Below are 21,871 nucleotides of genomic sequence, written 5' to 3'. Positions count from 1 at the left end.
TGGCCGACAACATGGAATTAGAGGCGGTGGACTTCTCGGAGGAACCTTTTCTGGACAGGGTTATATTCGGTAACCCTAGCTTCGCTGCTAGCTCTCTGACCACACCTTCTCCTTCAACGGCTGCACCGGATCTGCCACAGTACCTGCCTATCGTCTCGCTGCCTAGCCATTGCTCTTCTCAGCCTATTTCTGGAACGGACCCTATCAATACCCCAAATTTTGAGGTTCCTCCACTCTCACCAGGCTCACTTCATTTTATGTCTACACACACTCCCCCTTCACCCTCATTCGATCCAATCTCCTCCACTTTCTTTTCGGCGCCATCAACTATCCCGCCGGAACCCTCTGCTACTTTTCCATCATCTTCGGGAGCTCGTCCTTCCGGCTACATTGAAACACTTGCCGTTAAGGTTAAGCCCTCAAAACCCTCCCCTCTGGAGGGTATCACAAATCCCCTGGTGGACCATCCGTCGGCACCTCGCACTAGCAAGAAAAAATCCAAGTGCATCAAGGCTACGTCTAAGGAAATCACTATCAGGTTCAACGAAACTACGGCTCTAAGCGACCTCATGGTCATGGCTAACACTGTAATGGTAGGGCATGTCTTGGGTAGGGCATACTCGGCTAAACGACTCTCACAATGGGTGAAGGAAATATGGGGTGGTGTACAATTCGATCTTCCTGAAGTACATGTCCTCCCCAGAGGATGGTTCTCTCTCCATTTCTCAAAGGAAAGTCACACGAATCTGGTTCTGGCCAGATACTGGCATATTGAGATGGCCCCGGTCCTTCTCAAAAGATGGAGCCCCCTTTTTGATCCTGAACACGAACAGATCGGAGCCGAACCGATATGGGTGCGCCTGTCGGGCCTCCCACTGCAGTTTTGGGCTGAAGAAGTCTTCATAAGGATCGGGAATGCACTGGGCACCTACCTGGATCATGATCGTACATTTGTCGAATCAAGGAACCGAAACCTAGCGCGAATTCTGGTACATTTAGATACCTGTGATGGACTTGAAGAACAGATCACCCTACATTGGGGAAGATGTATCAGGGTACAGATCCTTGATTACGAAGGAGTCCCTTTCTGTTGTAGGTGATGTCACAAAGTTGGGCACCTCTTCAAAGATTGTCCACTCAGAAAAAAAGCTGAGGAATCTCCAAGGATTACACCGGCACCATCCAGAACGACATCTCCATATACTTCTCGACCTACCTCATCGGGACTGTCCCCAGCGACAACCTCACCTGCGGTCGATCCTGGACTTTGGCAACCCTCTCCGCCAAGGTCCAGGGCTCGCTCGGCAGCTGAAGCTGGTACGGTCTCGGGTACTCCTTCCCTCCCTACTCTTTCTTCTTTTGATGATACGAATGTATGTGGCCCCTCCATTCAGACCTCCATGGTTCAATGTGCAATAACATCCCCCCCACACATTTGTACCACGGGCCCTTCAATTGCCCCTTCCTCCCCCCTGGTTATTTATCCCCGATCTCCCTCGGATTCCTCCCCTCCTCATTCATATTTCCTTCACTCCAGATCTCATGCTAAAGAGCCGCCCATCAATCCTTCGGGTCTGGGCATAGCGGTGCCAGAGGTTGGAACCTTGCCTACCAGGGGTAGAAAATCTCATCTTTCCAAGGCTATTAAGAAAGCAGGGGCAGAGGTTGTAACAGGTCGTCAATCCACCATTGACGGGGTCCTTAGAGCAGGACACACCCCGAGAGGTGTTCCCCCATGAAGTGCCTATCCTTCAATTGCAGAGGATTGGCTAGTTCCTCCAAGAAACTAGCCATGAAGTGACTTATTGAGACTGATCCTATTGATATTATCATGCTTCAAGAGACTCTCTGTTCAACAGATTAGATCACTCGAGCCATGCAAGCCATGACTCCTGGCTGGACCTACTCTGCCCTCGATGCTGTAGGCCGTTCTGGTGGACTGGCCATTGGAGTTAACCCTCGCACTATAAAAGTGGAATCGTCTTGGGGGGGATCTGGATATCTGGGGCTTGACATATTCTCTGCTGAACTGGGCATGAACCTCCGCATAGTCAATGTATATGCCCCCTGCAACCAGAGAGAATCTTTCTGGCAGAAACTCCTCCATCTTACCATTATGAGCGAAGATCAGGTTGTTATCGGAGGAGACCTTGATTTCTCTTTAGGCTTCAGGGAGTCATGGGGATCGACGACACAAATTGACTCCATTACTGATTACATGACTAGTCTACTTGAACAAACAAACTTTGTGTATATCCCCATGCAGAAAGTACTTCCCACTTGGAGAAACAGAAGGGTGGGGGATGCTGCTTTAGCCCGTAGAATTGACAGATTCCTAATGAAGGATTCTCTCCTTCAGTGACTGCAACATTACAAGAAATGGGTTGGTTAGGGAGGATGGTCGGATCACTCAACTATATACCTGAAGATTCAGGGTCTCATCAAGAAGCCTAAAGCCCCTTTCAAATTTAATCATACTTGGCTGAAGGACCCAGCATATATCAAGATGATATCTTATTACTGGATCTCTCACCCAATCAATGGATCAAAAACACTTGCTAAAGGATTCTGCAGAAATCTCACAGAAATTAAACATCTATCTATTTTCTGGGCAAAGGAGAAATAGGCTCGAGACACCTCTCAACTAATCCATATTGAAGCAGAAATATGCTCACTCACAGATGAAAGGGGGTTGGGTTTCATCACAGTAGCAGACAAGAGTAGGTTGATTGAATTGGAGAATCAAAAAGCTAAAATTATCAAAGAGAGAGAGGAATCCATAAGACTAAGGAGCAGGGCATTATGGATTCAAGCTGGGGATGATAATACGAAGTTCTTCCATAGCTTTTCCAAGGGTGGGAAAGTGTCCAATACTATCTGGAATCTCCCCACACCAGAAGGAGAAATGGCTAACTCTTTCAACAAGCTTGCTCACCTGGGCATCTCACACTTCAGGGACCTCTACAAGTGTCCCCGTGAAGTTAATCTACCTGATATCATCAATGTGGCAAATCACTTCCCGAGATTTGTTGAGGAAGATGATGTGGAGGCACTAAATGATCCAGTTACGACAGGGGAGCTTGAAGGAGTATTGAAATGGTTCAAAAAAGATAAGAGCCCAGGACCGGATGGCTGGACCATTGAATTTTATTTAGCCTTTTATGATGTTCTGGGGCAGGATCTTCTGAGAGTGGTGGAGGAGAGCAGAACTACTGGATCCATCTACCATGCCATCAATTCTACCTTCATAGCTCTCATTCCTAAAACTGATGCCCCTGAATCTTTTGATGACTACAGGCCAATCTCTTTGTGCAATTGCCTCTACAAAATCATTTCTAAGACCATTGCCAATCGTCTCAGACCTATCCTCTCCAGGTGCATTGCCCCTCAACAATTTGCTTTCCTTGAATCTAGACAGATTCATGAGGCCATTGGCCTGGCTCAAGAAGCTATTCACTCTATTTGGTCCAAGCACCTGAAAGGTATCCTCCTCAAGACAGATCTCTCAAAAGCCTTTAACAGGGTCAGCTGGCTCTATATCAAAATGATTCTTATCCACCTGGGTTTTCCTCACTCCTTCATCTCTTGGATCATGGCCTGTATCTCCTCCCCTACTTTCAGTATTCTCATAAATGGCTCGGCCTCACCCTTTTTTCACTCTGAAAGGGGCCTGAGACAGGGTTGCCCCCTCTCTCCTCTGCTCTTCCTGCTGGTCATGGAAGGCCTAAGTCGTCTCATAGACTCTGCAAAGCGGTCGGGTGATGTTCAGGGCCTTCGCATTTCCGATATATGCTTCCTCACACATCTTCTCTTCGTGGACGATGTTCTTATCCTACTTGATGGCAGTGTTCGAGACTCTAGGTCTTTTTTGAAGATCCTTCTTCCTTTTTTTGCAGCTACTGGTATGCTCCCTAATTAGTCAAAATCATCTATCACTTGCTCCCGCACTTCGGTACAGGAATCACAGCTGGCTCTTCTGGTTTTTCCCTATAGTGTTCTCCCCCTGGATAGAGGACTCAAATATTTGGGATTCAGGCTAAAACCCACCTGTCAAAGAATTGCTGATTGGGTGTGGTTCGTCGCTAAATTGGAAAAAAGACTCACTGGCTGGAGCTTCAGATACTTATCAAGGGCAGGTAGATTAGTCCTCATTAAGTCCGTCTTAGAGGCAACCCCGGTTTTCTGGATGGCTCTTGCGTGGATTCCAAGGAATATTCTGGGCCGATTGAAGCAACTGTGCAACTGATACCTCTGGAATGGAAATCATGAAAAAAGAATATTTGCTTGGATAAGCTGCCAGAGAATCACCTTGCCCAAAAAATGGGGTGGCTGGGGCCCCAAAGTCCTACCCGACTTCGCTAGGGCACTCGCTGCAAAGATGGGTTGGTTGCTACTAACCAGTCAAAACCTATGGGCTCAAGTATCCTATCACAAATACATTTGGCCTCAGAGAATTTTGGATTGGGCTAGATTAACAACCTGGACAACGAAGGGATGTTCATCGATCTGGAAGGCTCTGATTCACTCCTTTCCTCTCATCCGCGATAATCTAGTCTGGAGAATTAATGATGGATCGTTGGGCAGGATTGGCCTGGATCCATGGATTGGTAGTGGGGGCAGAAACATCCTCAACAGAGATCTCATTTCATTTCTACATGAACGTGACATCCGGAATTTTGCACATATTGCTGATCAACAGCGTTTAGACATTTTTACACAAGCATCGAAATCGGCTCAACAACTTGACCTACCTCCGCAATGGCATCAGGAATGGCGCGATTTTGTTCTTGCATTAAATGAATCCCATATTCGCATAAAACAAGGACCAGACGAACTTGTATGGTGTATGGCAGACAATGGTATCTATGCACCTAAGATTGGGTACAACGCTCTCATTATGCACAGAAAACCTGAACCTTCTCCGACGTGGTGGCGTGACATTTGGAAGCTGAATGCCCCCCCATGCACCAGACTATTTTTCTGGTGTGTCCTCAAAGATATTATCCCCACAGGTGAACATCTTACTCACAGATCCATTTATGGACCATCTTGGTGCTCCTTTTGCAAAGCGGCATCAGAGACAACTGTCCACCTTTTCCTACAATGCCCAGCCATTTGCGCACTATGGAATAACATCTCCTCTCATATTGGTTTTTCTGGGAACTGGAGTGGGGATGATATTACATGTTCGTGGACAGACTGGAATCGCTGCCACCCGGGCTCCAAGCTGCTTAACCTTCCCCTCGTGGTAACCTGGCATATATGGTTGGCTCGGAATCGATATATATTCGAAGATCAGGCTGTGTGTTGGCCCCGAACAGAAGCAAACATTATTGCTGCATATCAAGAACTACCCGACCCCCCTCCCTCTCGAACCAGGACGATCCAGCCACCCCCCATTATCGATAAATCTACTCCTTGGGCCTTCTTCGATGGGGCTGCAAATCAAACTGGCTGTGGGGGTGGTTTTGTTCTGCATATAAATGAACACCATAGATTCTTAGTGAAAATGGGATTCGGCAGAGGTTCAAATAATTATGCAGAACTCTTGGCCATTCGCAATCTAATGCATTTCTCTTTGGATCATCAGTATACAAATCTCAATATTTTCGGGGACTCAATGACTGTTGTAAATTGGATCAATAATGCTACTATATGTCATACTCACACACTCAGCAATATATTATATGATGCACATACTCTCAAGGCAGCATTTAATCATTTCTCCTGTCTCCACATATACAGGGAACATAACAGCGAGGCTGACAAATTATCCAAGGAGGCCGCGATACTACCCAGAGGAGAATGGCTAATAGTGGAGCTACAGGGGTCTGAAGAATACATATATTACCACAGGCCGTACATAGATCAGAGAGAACAGCGGGACAACAGTCCCGGTATCCGGCAGTAATATAGTTTATTGTCATTGTTGATAATTGTTCATAGATATGGATATCATATTTTTGCAAACAGATCCCGCGTGATCTTGAATAGGCAATTAGCCAGACTTATATGTGACTTAACTCTTTCTTTTGTTTATACTCATGATAGAACACCCTGCATGGTAGATTTTGTATGAACAATACAACATATGCAACCTGCATCTACAATATGTAATTTTCTTAATATAATGAAAATTACGGATTTTTCCAGTGGAAAAAAAAAGTAACAACAATAAATATTATAAACAAAATAATAATTAAGTGGGTTCCTTGACAAACTTCTCAATTTGGCATTTTAGTCAAAGATCAAATCCATGAGTAAAAGGTCCCACATTCATTTCTTTTGAGGTTTAATTTAAATTTGTTTCATGTAAGACTTCCAAGCACTTTAAATATGGGGATAAGAGGGACTTCTCAAAGTAAATAAGAACAAGGAACTTAAGAACTCAAGGCCTTTTATTTGTCAATATGGATCTATAGCCAACACATTAGACTAGGGAATTTGGCAAGGTACCCACATCATTATTTCTTTATTCCTTGATAAAGAACCAAGAACTTAAGAACTTTACTAAGGTATCAAATCGGTGATCTTAGAAAATCATCCATTTCATTAATATTTCATACATGTTTTTAGACTATCTAGCATGATTTATAAAGGCCACTTTTAATATGGATCTCAAGGCCTTTTATTTATGGATATGGATCCTTAACTAAAAATCAAAATTGGAGTTTTCATCAAAGTACCTGTAACATCCCCAACCACCCACTGGGGCATACCCATACCCATGTGACCCTTTGTACCCTAGGTTTTGGACAATTTTACAGTTATATGTTATGCATTCTATAATGAAGTGGACTCACCTACATGGATATCATTGAAAAACATTATCATTTAATCTATGATTCACATGTAACATATGAAAAATACATAATTAATTACATCATAATTCAAATTAGCATTATTAATACCACTTGTTTGATAAAAACTGCCAATTAGTTATAGACTTCAAATATTCCTCCCAACATGTTGTACTCTTTGATAACCCCCATTTTAATATATATTATATTAAAATAGTGACCCTTTAGTTTTAAAAAGCCTTTGATTTTATTTCTTAAAAAACAAAAAATTAAAAAACAGAAAATCAATACAAAAAATTATTAATAAAATCCCATAAGGAGAGTTTAATACTTAGATTATTTTTAATTAAAACCCAAGTATTAAACCTTGATTATTAAGAAAAAACCAATTTTAAATAGCCCCCGAGACCAATATCACACTTAGGTTTTAAAAATATTAGAAACATGGGTTATTGAATTAAAAAACAAAATAATCAAACTTTTTTAATTCCCAAAGGTTAAATTCTTTATAACTCCACCATAACCCCACATTGCAAATCAACATAATAAATTGTTCCATGGTTAATTCCCTCTGACCTAATGCGATTGCAATTTGATAAGGCCGGACCCGACGGGGTCATGAACTTCACTTTATAAAGACATCGCATCTGCGGAGATCACAAAAGACCATAGCCGAAATCCCGTGACCTATCCCTTATGCGATTGCGATATAGCCCAGACCCGAGAGAGTCATACACTCCATTTAATAAGCTCCCCGCATTCGGGAAAATCTCAAAAAAGCCACACGTTGACCCCTCTCTGACCCTCTGCAGTTGCGATTGCAATATTTAAATTGGACCCAATCATTGATTTAAACCCATTAAATAAAATATCGCATCTAGAATGATCACAAAAAACCAAAAGCTTAAGTCCATACTCCTCTGCACCACTGATTGCGATATGCAATATAGCCTGAACCCGATGGGATTATACATGCCAATCCATAAATCTCCCACATCTACGCAATAACAAGTTTTCACGGGACTTCAGTCATTCCTCTATCCATTTCGATTGTGATTTGGTCTTGATTGATATATTCAGATTTTTGTCTATTTCGATAGGGATTCTCCCTGCTCAAAATATGACAATAATTCATCCCATCCCAGTTGCAAAGCGATTATGATTATTCTGGGTTCTGCCATCGATTCTCAAGCGATTGCAATTTAGATTTTGGTTAAAATGCTCCCATTTTTTATTATTATAACTTCCTGGTTGCAAAGTGATCGCAATTTAATCAAAACAACCCACCTATTTTTATTCAATTCTATATGAAAATACAATCTCGATTCATGATTTAATTATTCATGGCTTATCCTTCTAGGTATACACAGAGCTCAATAGTGAGAAGGAGATAGTTATGTAGAGGAAAAGACAAATTCATTCCTTAGAATCTATAGAAAGCGAGGATATATAGATCAAATGTCAAGGATAATAAGCCAAAAATGGAAAACTATTTTTATTTTTCATAATTCGAGGAACTTCATTTAATATTTGAGCGCTATGCAAAAACCTGTTATTCTTAAATAATTTTATTATTATTTAAACAGACATGATGGATCAAAGCAAGGGTCCAGAATTTGACAGAGAAATCTTAAGGAAGAATTTGCATTTCTGTATTTCTTCTTGAATATTTGTTTGAATAATTTTTTTTTATCATAGCCACTTTTATCTTTTGCAAAACAGCTTGAGAGTTGTTGTATTTCTGTATTACTTTAAGGCATTGGAGCAAAGGAGGAAAGGTCAAGGCTGCTAATTTATTGAAAGAAAGTGTTTTTGGATACGGGTATTTCTCTCAGTATTTTAAAGCGATTATGTTTTTCCTTTTATTATTTGTAGTTTCTCTCTGATTTGTGTTATATGCATTTATGTAAAACAACATTAGCATAAATTTATTTCTGAATATGTTTAAGTGCTGCAATATTTTAATGGCATGTATATTAAATAGTTAAAAATATTTTCATTGTGATAGAAGCTAATCATAGTTCTTCTAATTAATTTCTTAATTAAAAGAATTAATTTAAATCGTTTTTCAATTGTGAAGTAAATGATTAATTTCTTATTCATCTACTAAGGAAAAATATTCTAGATCACAATCTAGCTGTTAAGAAATAACCTGGGTAATAAGTAGATTATTTTCATATGTTTTATCTTTTATTCATAAACCATTCCAAATCCTTCTTTTCCATCCCATTATAAGCATTTCTTATCCATTTAATCACTTCTCATTCAGAAATTGGTCCCATTAGATCCAATCGGAACCACTACCCCAAATGGAAAAGGATATGTTTAAGGTCTGGACCGGGTGGTTATCCCCCATGTTGGTACAACAAATTTAGAGGCATAAAAATTTTGGTGGTAGAAGGAGGGCCAAGACTATGAATTGTGTAGGAATTTATAGGGTAAGTTCCTTAGATAGAACATTAAAGGACACCGCTCACAAATAGATCACATATTAATACACTAGTATTCTTGACATGGTTAAAACCCTCAAAGAGGGCAACAGTCCATGGCCTGAGCCAACATGACCACTTTAGGCAATTTATTAATAAAAGAAAGAAAATTTACATAAGATTCTCTCATGAATGGTCACCCTACAAATGACCCTCCATACTCTTTAAATATAGATCATGGACCGATCGGGTGTTAAGCCACGGATCAAGTGTCGGTAATACCGAGGAGAGAATGAACCATTAGGTCACTTCATGTCTAGAACATATCGTGACTGTCAGATTCTAAGTTACAAAAGTACATAGTAAAGAAACACAGCTTACCTAACTCTACCCTAGACCATGTTATACTTAACTATTTCCTATGTGTCGGAATATCTGAACATCCCCCCTTAAGAACAAGTTGGGATAGGATTGAAGGATGTAAAAATATGACACAATAGGAGAAGGAAGTAGGCATTAGAGCCTATCCCCCCTTGGTGAAAACTTCCTAAACTCCAACCATAAATTTAAGTTTAGTAAAATTTTCCTCTGTGACAACCTTTGTAAAGATTTCTGCAACTTGATCATTGGTTGAATAATATTGCACTTCAAGAACATGGTCATGAATGACCTTTATGATGAAGTGCATGTGTAGTTTAATGTATTCTATGCATTGATGTTGGACTAGATCGTTGCATAGTTGATTGTTGTTTGTTATCACACCAAAGTGTACTCAGATGTTGTTGTTGAAAGAAAAACTCTGACAAGATCTGACGAAGCCGCAAGACTTCCTTACTAGCTTCTATGGTCCTACGATACTCTGATTCTACTAAAGAAAGAGAAATGGAACTTTGTTTCTTGCAAGCCAATGTAATAGGTCCAAAACCAAGAGTGAAGACATAACCTGCAGTAGACTTCCGATCATCAAGTTCACTAGCCTAATCGGAATCAGTGAAACCAACCAATAGAAGAGATGCTTATGCACTGTAAAGAATCCCAAACTGAAATGTACCTCAAATATAATGAAGTATTCTTTTAGCTGCTTTCCAATGACTTTCATGTGGGTTTTGCATAACCCAAGCAATAAGGCCAACAACAAAGGAATGGTCAGGACGAGTATGGGTTAGATACAAAAGTTTTCCTACAAGTTGATGGTATAAGGTAGCATCAACTTCAGGGGAAGTACAAGTGACTGAAATTTTGGCTCCAGACTGAAAGGGAGAAGGGGCTAGCTTACAATCTTCCATGTGAAAGTGGCGTAGAATATCACAGGCATACTTGGATTGGGAAAGGGAAATACCTTGCTTGGATTGTAAGACTTCAAGACCAAGAAAATAATGCAAGTGTCCTAAGTCTGTCATTTAAAACTTCTTTTTAAGGCTAGACTTCACATGGTTTATAAGGTTTAGATCACTACCAGTAAGGATAAGATAGTCAACATAAAGAACAAGAATTATAAGAGACTCACCCACTTTCTTGGTGTAGACAATATTGTCAGAATGACACCTAGAAAATCTAGTATCCAAAAGAAAGCTATCCATTTTGGCATTCCAAGCCCAAGGGGCTTGCTTGAGACCATAAATGGATTTCTTAAGCTGAAATACAAGGCTGGAGTCCATTTGTACAAATCCAGTAGGTTGTTCCATATAGATTTCTTCATGCAAGTCCCCATGCAAGAAGGCAGATTCAACATCCATTTGATGGACTTCCCATTTGAAAGAGGCAGCAAGGGAAAGAACAAAGTGGATAGAGTTCATTTTGGAAATAGGGGAGAAGGATTCAGTATATTCAATACCTTCAACTTATGAAAAACCCTTAGAAACAAGACGAGCTTTATGTTTATCAACCTTTCCGTTTGGTCCATACTTGTTTCTATAAACCCATTTTCATCTAACAAGTTTTCGTCCCTTTGGAAGAGGAACAAGATCCCATGTATCATTTGCCAATAATCAGCGATATTCTTCATTCATAGCTCTGTCCCAATTTGGATGTCCTGAAGCTTCTGGAAAGATGTTCGGATCATAATTTACTAAATCTTGATCTAGTAAAGAAGAGGCTCTATCGAACTGAGAACGTGTACGTCGTTGATCTGTAGGATTACTTGCAAGAGAACCCACTGCATTCCAAGTAGTACAGACCCATTTTTTAATCTGAGGCGCTGAATGAGGATCCTGAGAAGGTGGGGGAGGATTGTCATCCTCGTTGTCATCATCTGAAGAAGAAATATTTTCTGAAGTAGAAGGGATGGAGAGAGGTGGCACATCCGCTGAAATAGGCTCATAGGCCGATATATTTTTAGCAAAATTTACACCTCTTCTAATCATAAAATTTTTGGACTTAGGTGGAATAAGTCTATATCTTTTGACATCTTCATAATATCCAACAAAAATACTTTTTTCATTCTTAGGTTCTAAAGCTTTATGTTTTTCATCTAGAATATGGGCCCATGCTTCACTTCCAAAACCACAAAAGTGACTTACATTTGCTTGAATTGAGATCCATGCTTCTTCTGGAGTGATATTCTTTAAAACCTTAGTAGGAGTGTGATTTAATATGTAATTTTCACAGTTAGTTTCTCCTCCCCTATAATTAAGACTAAGTCCTTTAGATTGAAGCATACAATTACCTATTTCCTTTAAGGTGTGATTCTTCCTTTTAGCTATACCATTTTGTTATGGAGTATATCGAACAACATATTGCATTTGAATTCCATTCTTAGTGAAAAAGTTGATGAATTTGTTGTTAGCATATTGTCTGGCATTATCAGATCTTAGCTTAAGAATTTGATGTGCAGATTGTTTTTCAACAAAGGCCTTAAAGGCCAAGAACATGTTAAATACTTCACTCTTGAGATTTAAGAAGTATACCCAAGTGCATCTAGAGAAATCATCAATGAAAGTTAAGAACTACTTGTAGCTAGAGAATGAAACAACTAGAAGTGGACCACATAAATCACTATGCACAAGCTGTAAAGGGGTTGAGGCATGCCAAGAGGCACATTTTTCAAAATTATCCCGATGATGTTTTCTAAGTACACATATAGAACAGACACCATTTCTGCAAGATACCATACGAAGACTTGTCACTATATTTTATTTACATAGATTTTGAAGGGAGTGATAGTTTAAATGAGCAAATCTCTCATGCCAAAGTTTGCTCACTTCATCATTATGAGAAAAAAATACTGAGGGAAGTTTTGATGGCCCAAAGTTCTTAAAATTATACAACCTTGTAGAATCATCAACAATTCCAGTAGCTGAAATATGTGTAGGATCTCTTAGGTCCTTAATTACAACATCGTGAGGTGAAAAATCAACGATTTCACCTTCACCTGAATGAGTTATCTGATATACAAATAGAAGCTTGCAGGATATTGTTGGAACACATAGTACATCATTAAATTGACCATTTTCTAGATGAATAGTTCCAGTCCCTACAACACTAAGAGATCTATCATCACCAACATATATAGTTTTTGTGTTACAATCATTTAAAGAAGAAAACATGGCTTTGTTTTTGGCCATGTGATAAGAAGCTACAAAATCAATGATCCACTCATGAGAATGAGAAGAAGAAGATACAATTAGTGCATAACTAGAAAAAGATGCTTGAAAACCACATGCAGAAAGTGTTATTCTTGAAGATGAAGTTGAAGTTGAAGAGTGCCCCAAATGGTTGTTATGCTTCTTCATTGCTGCTTCCAAGGCTTCCATCTTATTAAAGCATTTGGATTTGAAGTGACCATCTCAATTACAAAAGTTGCAATGTCTATCAGTCTTCTCCCCTTTGCTTTTATTTTCCTTGACATTTTGTTGAATTGATTTTTCATTTTGAGAATGAAATTTCTTAGGATCATTCTTTTTAGGATACTACTTCTTAACATTCTTTGAATTTGGTTGTTGTTGGGTGGCTAAGGATTTTTTAGAAGAGTTTCCAAGATTAAGAAGACCAATATGTAAGAGTTTTTCTTGTTCTTTTATTAAAGAATCACAACAGACATCAAAAAATGGAGACTTGTAATCTTGTCCTTGAGAAATAAAGGCTTCTCTAGTAGAATGGAAGGTGGAAGCAAACACAGAGTAGGATGGTCCCAACTTAGTAAGAATGGAATAGATAAGGCTACCATATTTTTTCTTAACCTTAAAACCTTCCGAGAGAAGTCTAAGGGTCTTGAACTTGGACAAAAAATCTTCAATGGAAGAAAAATTATTGGGGTCCAGTGTAAGAAACTCATTTTTGAGTTGATGGGCTCCAATTTCATTTTTAATTCCAAAAACTTTAGTGAGTTATTTCATTTCTTCATTAGGGGTATCAAGTTGTGCGATATGGAATCTAAGGTCTGGGGAAATAGAGATCCCTATTTACCCACTTGCTTGATCTTACGTATTTTCCCATTTGGCTACCTTATCTTCATCCTTAGGTTTAATTTCTTGGCCTGAGGGTATTCTATAAAGACCTTTACTTCTAAGTAAATTGACAATGTAGTACCACCATTGGAAGTAGTTGGTGTTGTCGAGAATAACTTGGCATGGACTTTTCATTTTAATAGAAACTAAAGCTGTAGATGTTGAAACTAAGTGTTCCAATGGAAAGACCTCAAAAAATTAGGCCAATTAAAAAAAAACTGCTCTGAAAACGGCTTCCTGATGAAGAAGTTATGGTGTTTTGCAGAGAAGTTGTTGAAGATGCCGACGAAGTGTGTGAATGTACGGAAGTGAATGATAATGCTATATTTTAAAAGAAAACCCCCATTTCCAAATTTCATCTAATTATGTCACTTTAAAAAAGATTTTATGTGACCCACTATTATAAATAGTGAAAGTCACTTTTACAATGGTACTTTATCAACTACTCATGAAATTGTAACTTAAATAAAAGATGAAGAGACTTTAGAATTATAAGCGACTCACCTTTTAAGGAACTAGATTATTCTTGAGGCTTCTTCTAGCTTATTCCCAAGTTCGGCTCTAATCCTTTGAATTGCCTCACCAGCCTCTTTGAGAAAATCGTTCTGCTAAAATATCACCTGTATAGATGGCCAAATATCATTGACTGAGTCAATGATATTGGCTCATAAAATTTGTTCTGCTTGGGCTAGTGGCTATTTCAGTGTCGATTCCTTCTCTAACTTATGTAACCTTTCATTTAACCTTTTTGATTTATGTGTTCCATTCTTATGCATGATTTGAGCCAATTTCTTTTCATCCTTTAGAATTTATATTTATTCTTTAAGTCTATTTATATCATTTTTTTGGATGGACATATCTTCCATGGCCTTCATTAGTTTGCTTGCTTCATCACTGAGATGTACAACTGTTGTTGTTGAACCTGTTGTTGATGTCGTTGCTGATGTAGTGGGAAGTGTTGTAGCTACTAGAGTTGCTATGGTCGGTGAGGTTGCCAAAATAGAAGGAACTGTTGTAGTAACTATAGGAATAACAGTTGCAATAGCTGCTTCCATGCTGGCCTATTTCTCATGTACTAACTTATCCATTTCATTCTCCATTTCTTTCAATTGAGCATTTAGATGAAGAATGCCATCCATCATCTCATCGTTTTGGCATTGATTCTCTAGAAATTACTTGGTTTGTGGATGTTCAGAAGGAGACAATTTTAGTTTCTTCTTCAATGCAACAATGTCTTAATTTTTCTTTTTTATGATCTGTTCTACTTCTTTGATGTCATTTGGATTATATCCAATCTCAATAACCAATTCTTCTAGTGATTTAATTATTTTATCCTTTGATTGTGAGGATGCCTTCTCTAACTTAAACTGTGCTGTGATATTTTCTAGAGAATTTTTAAGCTTTTGTACACTCATAGCTTTATTGGTCATTATTGAGTATATCATTTCTCCTGCTTGCTTATGAAATTCAATCTGATCTATAGGATGAACATTCTTGGCAAAAACTTCAAATTTTTTCTTATTGTAATATATTGATGACTTAGGTTGTTGTACTGTAGGCTGGAAAAGGATCATCTGCATTTCCCCTATTTTAATGTAAAAAGATGAAAGTAACCTATTCCAATTACTAGGAGTCTGCTTGAAATACTGGCATAGGTTTTAGCTTTAAATGCCTCATTTCTCATCTTGATTTCTTTATACTTCTCGTTTATATCTTTTTCTTTATCCACTGGTTTGTTGGATGAAGTGACTTCAATACTAAGTTGTTTGTGAATAATCTGAGTATTAGAGGTTGAAGGCTAATGATTTTCCTCTGAAAATGTTGGAGTTGTACTTTCTCTGACCACTATATTTGTATAAATGATTTGAACTGTCTCAACTGTCTCTTCTTGCTCATTTATAGGATTTAGCTTGGGCTTCTTCCTGTACATGATTTCAAATCTGTCATCTATTGTATCCTTATTTGAGCAAGAACCTTATTTTCTAATCCTTTTTACATTTCTGTCCTATAGGGCTAGAGTATGTACAATGGAACTGGTATCCATCTGTTTCTCCATATCTATCAAGGTGTTTTCCAACCACTCTGATTGGTTGGCATATTTTTCAATCTCTGGCATGGACTCATGCATAAAAGGGGTTAATTTAAATTTGAGTCTTAGCTTGTTTGTGACTCCTAAAGGATCATACTACCATTTGAAACTATTGATGAACTTCATTTCCTGTAAACATTTTTTAGCTTCTTCTCGAGCTTCCCTATTATTTCATATAAAAGGACCAAGCTATTTTTTTATTTTGAACTGTATTTTCTTCCTGGCTCATAGAAAATCCACATGATCTGAATTTATAATCTGCCTGATATACTCTAATGCAAATATTCTCATGTGGAGATACTTGGGTAGCTTATAGGGAGTGAGATGACATCCATACACCCTAATTTCAGTGTGGTCTTGGTATAAATACTAGTCTCCTATTCTACTATTTTTAGACAACTGTAAAACTCTCTTTATCTCATCACTGATCCTGGATTGATTGCTACTTCTTAGCATATAACAACTAGGTGAACAAAGGAATCAATGAACTCCTTGTAGCTGAAAACAGTGGAATATTTTTGGATCAAGGGTGTCCAAAAGATAATAGACCTAGGATTTCCCTTAGTGTCTAGCTTTTTGATGTTGACTAGAAACCTGTCTGATTGGAAATATAGAAACATATGGAAGAATACTCAAGATTATTTGAATACTCTTTCATCTGGAAATCTGATCAATTGGTCATGGATTCTGTCTGCTAAGAACTTGGCAAAATTGAAAACTGTAGCAGGAGGCTTGCCTGGGCAAAAAATAGAAAGGAAAGAAAGTATAGGCTCATATACATGCTCATCAGTGGTATATCCTAGAATACAAGACATCATGGTTACAATTTTTCTTGCCCTCTCAGAGAAAATGGTGGAAAAGTAAGGGGGACTATCTACAAGGATATGAGGCTCTTCTAAGATGAAAGTTTGGAAAATTTGAGATATTTTGGGAAGGTCTAGCTTTAGGTACAATTCAAGTAGGTTTTCAGTATAAAATGGGGTTTCATTAGGATTTGGATGGATTTGCAACATCTCTTTATTGACTCTGTAGTGATTTTGAATAAAATGTGTTGTTTGGGAGAGACTATGGCTCTTTGACTTGGGATATAGTAGAGTTTGCATAGGTGGATGATTTCAGGGAACTGGTATACCTGTGGGAACAAGTATTTGGGAAAATTAGACTCCCATAACTGGATATCATCACTGTGGTTGAGGAATTTGTCTTTAATCCAGTAGTGGAGCTTTAATACATGGCTAGGAGAGGCTATGTCTTTGATTTGGAAATCTCTGCCGGCCAATGGGAGGTGTTCAATGCTCAAGTGAGGGGTTTCTAGGGGTTTTGCATTCAAAATGCTCCAGGAAGCCATAGTTTTGATCATTTTATTGAATTAATTACGAACTGACTTGAGGAGTAATCTTAGGACCTTTGGAATAGTGCAAAAGGTGATTACCGTCTACAACCAACGGTTTGGGATGCAATAGTGGCTTGCTTTTAGGTTGGAGAGGCTTTTAATTGGTTTAGTTTATTAATTCTTTCAAAAATGTTGTGCAAAGCTTTAAGTACAGGGCCTTTCTGGTACTTTCAGGAATACTTGGAAAACAAAGATTTCGTATGCAGAAGGTTTATGTGGGAGTAGCGGAGGCTTTATGAGGCTTCAATTGTGTTTGTGCTGCTTCAAATTGGAGTTTGCAACGTCTTCTGGTAGTCAAGTTTGAATTGTGGTTGAAAAACATATCAAAATGGTTGAGGAGTTTTCCTGGCACTTTGGAATTGGTCAGTAGAGGTTCTTGGCAATGTAATAATAGTGAAAATGGTAAAAAGGGCAATTTTTTGGTTTTTAACCACTAGTGGTTAACCTTTGGGTGCAAAATTAATGTTTGAATAGTTGACAGTTTCATCCTATGCGGGGAGGCGGTATTATGTCTTATCGCACCGCCTTTTAGTGTAGGGTGGTATTTTCAAAGGATGTGATACAATGTGGGGCTACCACGTAACAAAAAGGTTATCGGGAAAAACCACGAATCTCGTGTGCTTTTGGGATGCTAAAAAACAGATTTTGGAGCATGTGACATGGGATGTGGGCTGTCAATTTGGAGGTGGGTGATCGAAGGGTTATCATGTGGCAGAGTTATGAAGGATGAGTGGGGGATTGATTGGCGAGGCCCAGGGATAAGTGGTGCATCAGGTTAAGTATATACAAAGGTTTTGTGAGGGTTGGGGAGTTATAAAGTGGGGGGCTTGAAATATATAAAGTGGGACTATAGGTTAGAATAACATAAGGGTTGAGTTTAGAGGGTATTGAGGAGGGTTTTTCAATAGGGCCCAATACATTTAACTTTTTAAACTTAGGATAAAGGGGTTTTAGTGGGTTTACGAGCGAAAATGAAATGAAATAAGGGGAAAGGTAAAATGAAGGGGTAGGGATATTGTTACAAGGGGAAATGAAGAGGGAAGGGTCCTTTGGAAACCAAGAAGGGGAAAAAAATATTAGGGAATGAAAAGTAATGAAGTGGTAATGAAGGGAAATTAATAAACTAGACATGTATGGGTTTAGTGAAATGAGAGGAAATTAGTTAATAAGCTTTAGTATTCAGGCCCAAAATTATATAGAACTTTTAGGGTAAATATCCAAAGTAATATATGACTTTTGTGAATGTCCTTTTTCTTTGATAATTCCTCCTGCACATGAAACATAGGATTAAGCATAATGAAGGTGCATTTGCGCTTGCAACCTTATGCATTCCAAAACCTCTTTTACCTACCATTTATTTACCCTAGCATTTTCTCTTCATTACTTGGGTACATTTGAGCTTGTTGAGCCTTTATTTCTTTTTCTTTGATAAGAAAACTATCTAATTATAATCTTATAACTTCCAATGGATTAGATTAAACTATTGAGCTCATTATTATTCTCTAACTAACTACTCATCTGCCAAGATTAAACAGTTTGGCTAAATCTTTATTCTTTATCTACCAACTTGAAATTTAAAGCATGAATGAGTCAAGATTAATTATTTGACCATCATGGATTGTGGAAATTTTGACAAGCCGCACACAATCTTATTTTGCAAGGTAAAGAAAAAAGTAGTGGGATTTGAATTTGCATCACTTTCAGAATCTATTTTTTATCTCTTTTTTGGTGGGATTCATATTTTATTTTCTTTTTTGATCCTTTTCTTTTAGGACTTACCCTCTTTACATTTTTTATTTTTAATATGGGAAAACATTTTGCAAAAAGAAAAAGTATGTACAATATCACAATACTAATCATATCTAATTCAAAGTTATGAATCCTATTATTATAGGACCCTAACACCTCTCAAACATTTGTTAAATTAATAATTAAAATAGATATATTTTAATATATTCTTAGAACAACTATAAAATATCTCATCTCCACTACCAACTTACCAAATTATCCTTTCCATCTTTTTTTCCATATTTAAAATATGCCATTATATATTGGATGAAAAATAAATAAGATCATAATTCCTTTAATTAATTTAACATTTATCCTTGATAAGCTCACTCTCAACTTCTTTCCATTATTTTTAAATCTATTTCATTATATTTAAATCTATGGAAAAAAACCACACAGAATCAACTAATTTACATTCTAAAAATTTGTTATTTATGTATATAAATAAACCCTAAATTACGAAGATTCTGGTCCAGTCCCATTACTAGCATATTCATTGAAGTAAGAGATATTTTAGTGCCTCTTTATCGTTTCTTATGTCCTTTCTGTACAATTCTTGCATTTTCTTATTATGACCAGCCTTTCCATCGGTAAAACCTTCACCCAGTTATAACACCATGGAACCCTCACAATCATTGTCACCACCATAGTTGCATGGTAATCCTTCTCTTATCCTTACCAATAAAGCTCCCCAGGATCACGTAGCCGCTAAGTCTTTACCTACACACTTTGGATTTCACCCACCCTTCACCGCTTACTCCCAAAGACCACCCTCCTTGTCTGGTTAAGAACCAATAGCTCTTCAAGCTGGTACATGATTGACATGAGCAATGGTTGGATTTGATAGAAAATTTGACAGGTACCCTATTCCTTGAGAAATTTCATTTGAATGATAGTTTTTCGTAACTATAGTTTTCTTTCTTTAACTATCTTGCCTAATTCTAAAGACAAAATGATCTTTATGGAATTGATTCATTGCCCTAAACATAATAGAGTTGAGCTCCAAGTTGAATACATCAAATAAGGATGTGTTTGAGGATCAACTTTTTCATGACAGAATGAATGAAAGCATAGAGAGGTGAAGCGGATAATATTTTATTATAAGTCAAGCTAAAATATAAAATAAAAGATCTCTCTCTCTCTCTCTCTCTATATATATATATATATATATATATATACATATATATATATATATATATATATATATATATATATATATATAATATTTTACATGATTTGTGTGTTAATTATTTTTAAAAATGGATAGTATTTACTTTATAATTTAGATTATTTGAATATTTATTAGATAGTTATTATCTAAATTATATATATATATATATATATATATATATATATATATATATATATATATATATATATATATATATATATATATATATATATATATATATATATATATATATATATATATATATATATATATATGGCTTGAGTTAGGACGCCTTTACAACTTGATGGGCTAGGGTTTTTCACTGACAATATCGATAGCACCTGTGAGAGCTCTTGCGACTCTATTGGAAGTCACTACCCCTCATCTATGACCATGTAAGATGGCATATGTCAGGAGGGAGGCACTCACCCCTCCTACCACAATATATTAATGGATGACTTTTGCAACGTGACAATGGATAACCACAATCCCTCATTTGGTCCAACTCAAGCCAGCCCGAAAGAAGCAGAACAACCTTCAAGAAAACACACTAGTTTTGGGGGCTTCCTAGCATAACAAGGCTCATAACCAATACCTCCCGAAAGTAGCTCAAAACCCCATATATGAAGTTAGGTTTGGAACAGTTGTATGGGTTATCAAGCACATGCAAGATCACACCTTGATTTGTAAGTATGTGGGAATTTGGCCAAATGAAAAAGATCTCACTACATGGATAAAAAACAATTGGAAACCAAAGGGTCATGTAGAGCTCTAGCTAGGTGCCAAAGGGTCTTCATTGTGGTTTCACTAACTTGGTGGATTAAATGAGGGTCTTTGAAAATGGCCCTTAATTTTTCCATAATGCATGCCTCTTCATTAGGTTTTGGGAACCACCATACATCCTAACAATAAGTTCTTGTTAGCACCAATCTAGGTTAGTTTATACTCCCTCCCCATTGAGTATTGGGAAGAAAACATCTTACAGGATCTAAGCAACATGATTGGATCCTTCGTAAAAATATTAGAAGTGGCGAAAAATCGAAGGTACATTGCTTATGCACATATTTTTGTTTATATGAATATAACTCAACAACTACTACAATTGATTGAAATATCCTTTCAAAATGAGGATATCACTCAATCATTGGACTCTGAACACGTATTATTCAGATTCCAAAGATGTCACAAATATTAACACTTTTTCAAGGAGTGCCCTCTAAACCAGCCAAAAATTCCTTAACAAACAAGTACAAGTGTCGACTCATATGGTTCTCAAGATCCACTTTCTAAGAGGTGACAACAAAGAGCACCACATGTAACAAATAAGGTTGCTCCCTATTCCAACAACCGATACAATGCCATCAAAACCCTAAGTCCAGAAGAAGAAGTTTTATACTCTTCCTCTAATGCTATGGATGCCTAACAAACTCCTCCCATGGATTCTTGCACAAAGAAAAGAAAGAACCCTGAAAATCAAAAAGTTGATCACACGGAAACGAAGGATCCATAGGAAAAGCCACATCATATCACTTAGGAAGAATATGGATTCAACAATCAATAATCCAGATCACATGGACACTAATGTAATCATCCTTTCGGTGATTTTGGATGAGTGTAAAACCCACAACCTCACTATTTTTTCCGAGGCACGACTGGAGCTCTTTCAACATTCATATAACAGACCAAAGGATTTACTTGAATCACTTAGTCCCAGTCAAACAGATATATGCCCCTAGCAACATTATCAATCTTTAAA

General features: G+C 37.6%; 1 protein-coding gene across 1 annotated transcript; it reads left to right on the top strand.

The window, feature by feature from the left end:
- The first annotated feature begins 2,905 nt into the window (after positions 1–2,905).
- Positions 2,906–4,246, top strand: LOC149156037 (uncharacterized). Its single transcript, XM_089444613.1, has 3 exons — positions 2,906–3,375; positions 3,667–3,847; positions 3,959–4,246. The coding sequence occupies exons 1-3, from the start codon at positions 2,906–2,908 to the stop codon at positions 4,244–4,246; spliced, it is 939 nt and encodes a 312-aa protein (XP_089300739.1).
- Positions 4,247–21,871: the final 17,625 nt, after the last annotated feature.

This window comes from Pinus tabuliformis, chromosome 9 (assembly GCF_031772625.1).
Source record: "Pinus tabuliformis cultivar Carrire ecotype Pingquan chromosome 9, CPIR1, whole genome shotgun sequence".
In the NCBI taxonomy this organism is placed as follows: Eukaryota; Viridiplantae; Streptophyta; class Pinopsida; order Pinales; family Pinaceae; genus Pinus; species Pinus tabuliformis.
The sequence above is the reverse complement of the archived record's forward strand: the minus strand, read 5'-3'. Positions and strand labels throughout refer to the sequence as shown.

Bases quoted from the DNA above. Each gene is read 5' to 3' on its own strand.
- LOC149156037 (XM_089444613.1), top strand. From the start codon at position 2,906: ATGGCTAACTCTTTCAACAAGCTTGCTCACCTGGGCATCTCACACTTC. The intron at 3,376-3,666 runs GTGCATTGCCCC...TCACTCTGAAAG, and splicing joins CTCAGACCTATCCTCTCCAG to GGGCCTGAGACAGGGTTGCC. The intron at 3,848-3,958 runs GTTCGAGACTCT...ACTTCGGTACAG, and splicing joins TTATCCTACTTGATGGCAGT to GAATCACAGCTGGCTCTTCT.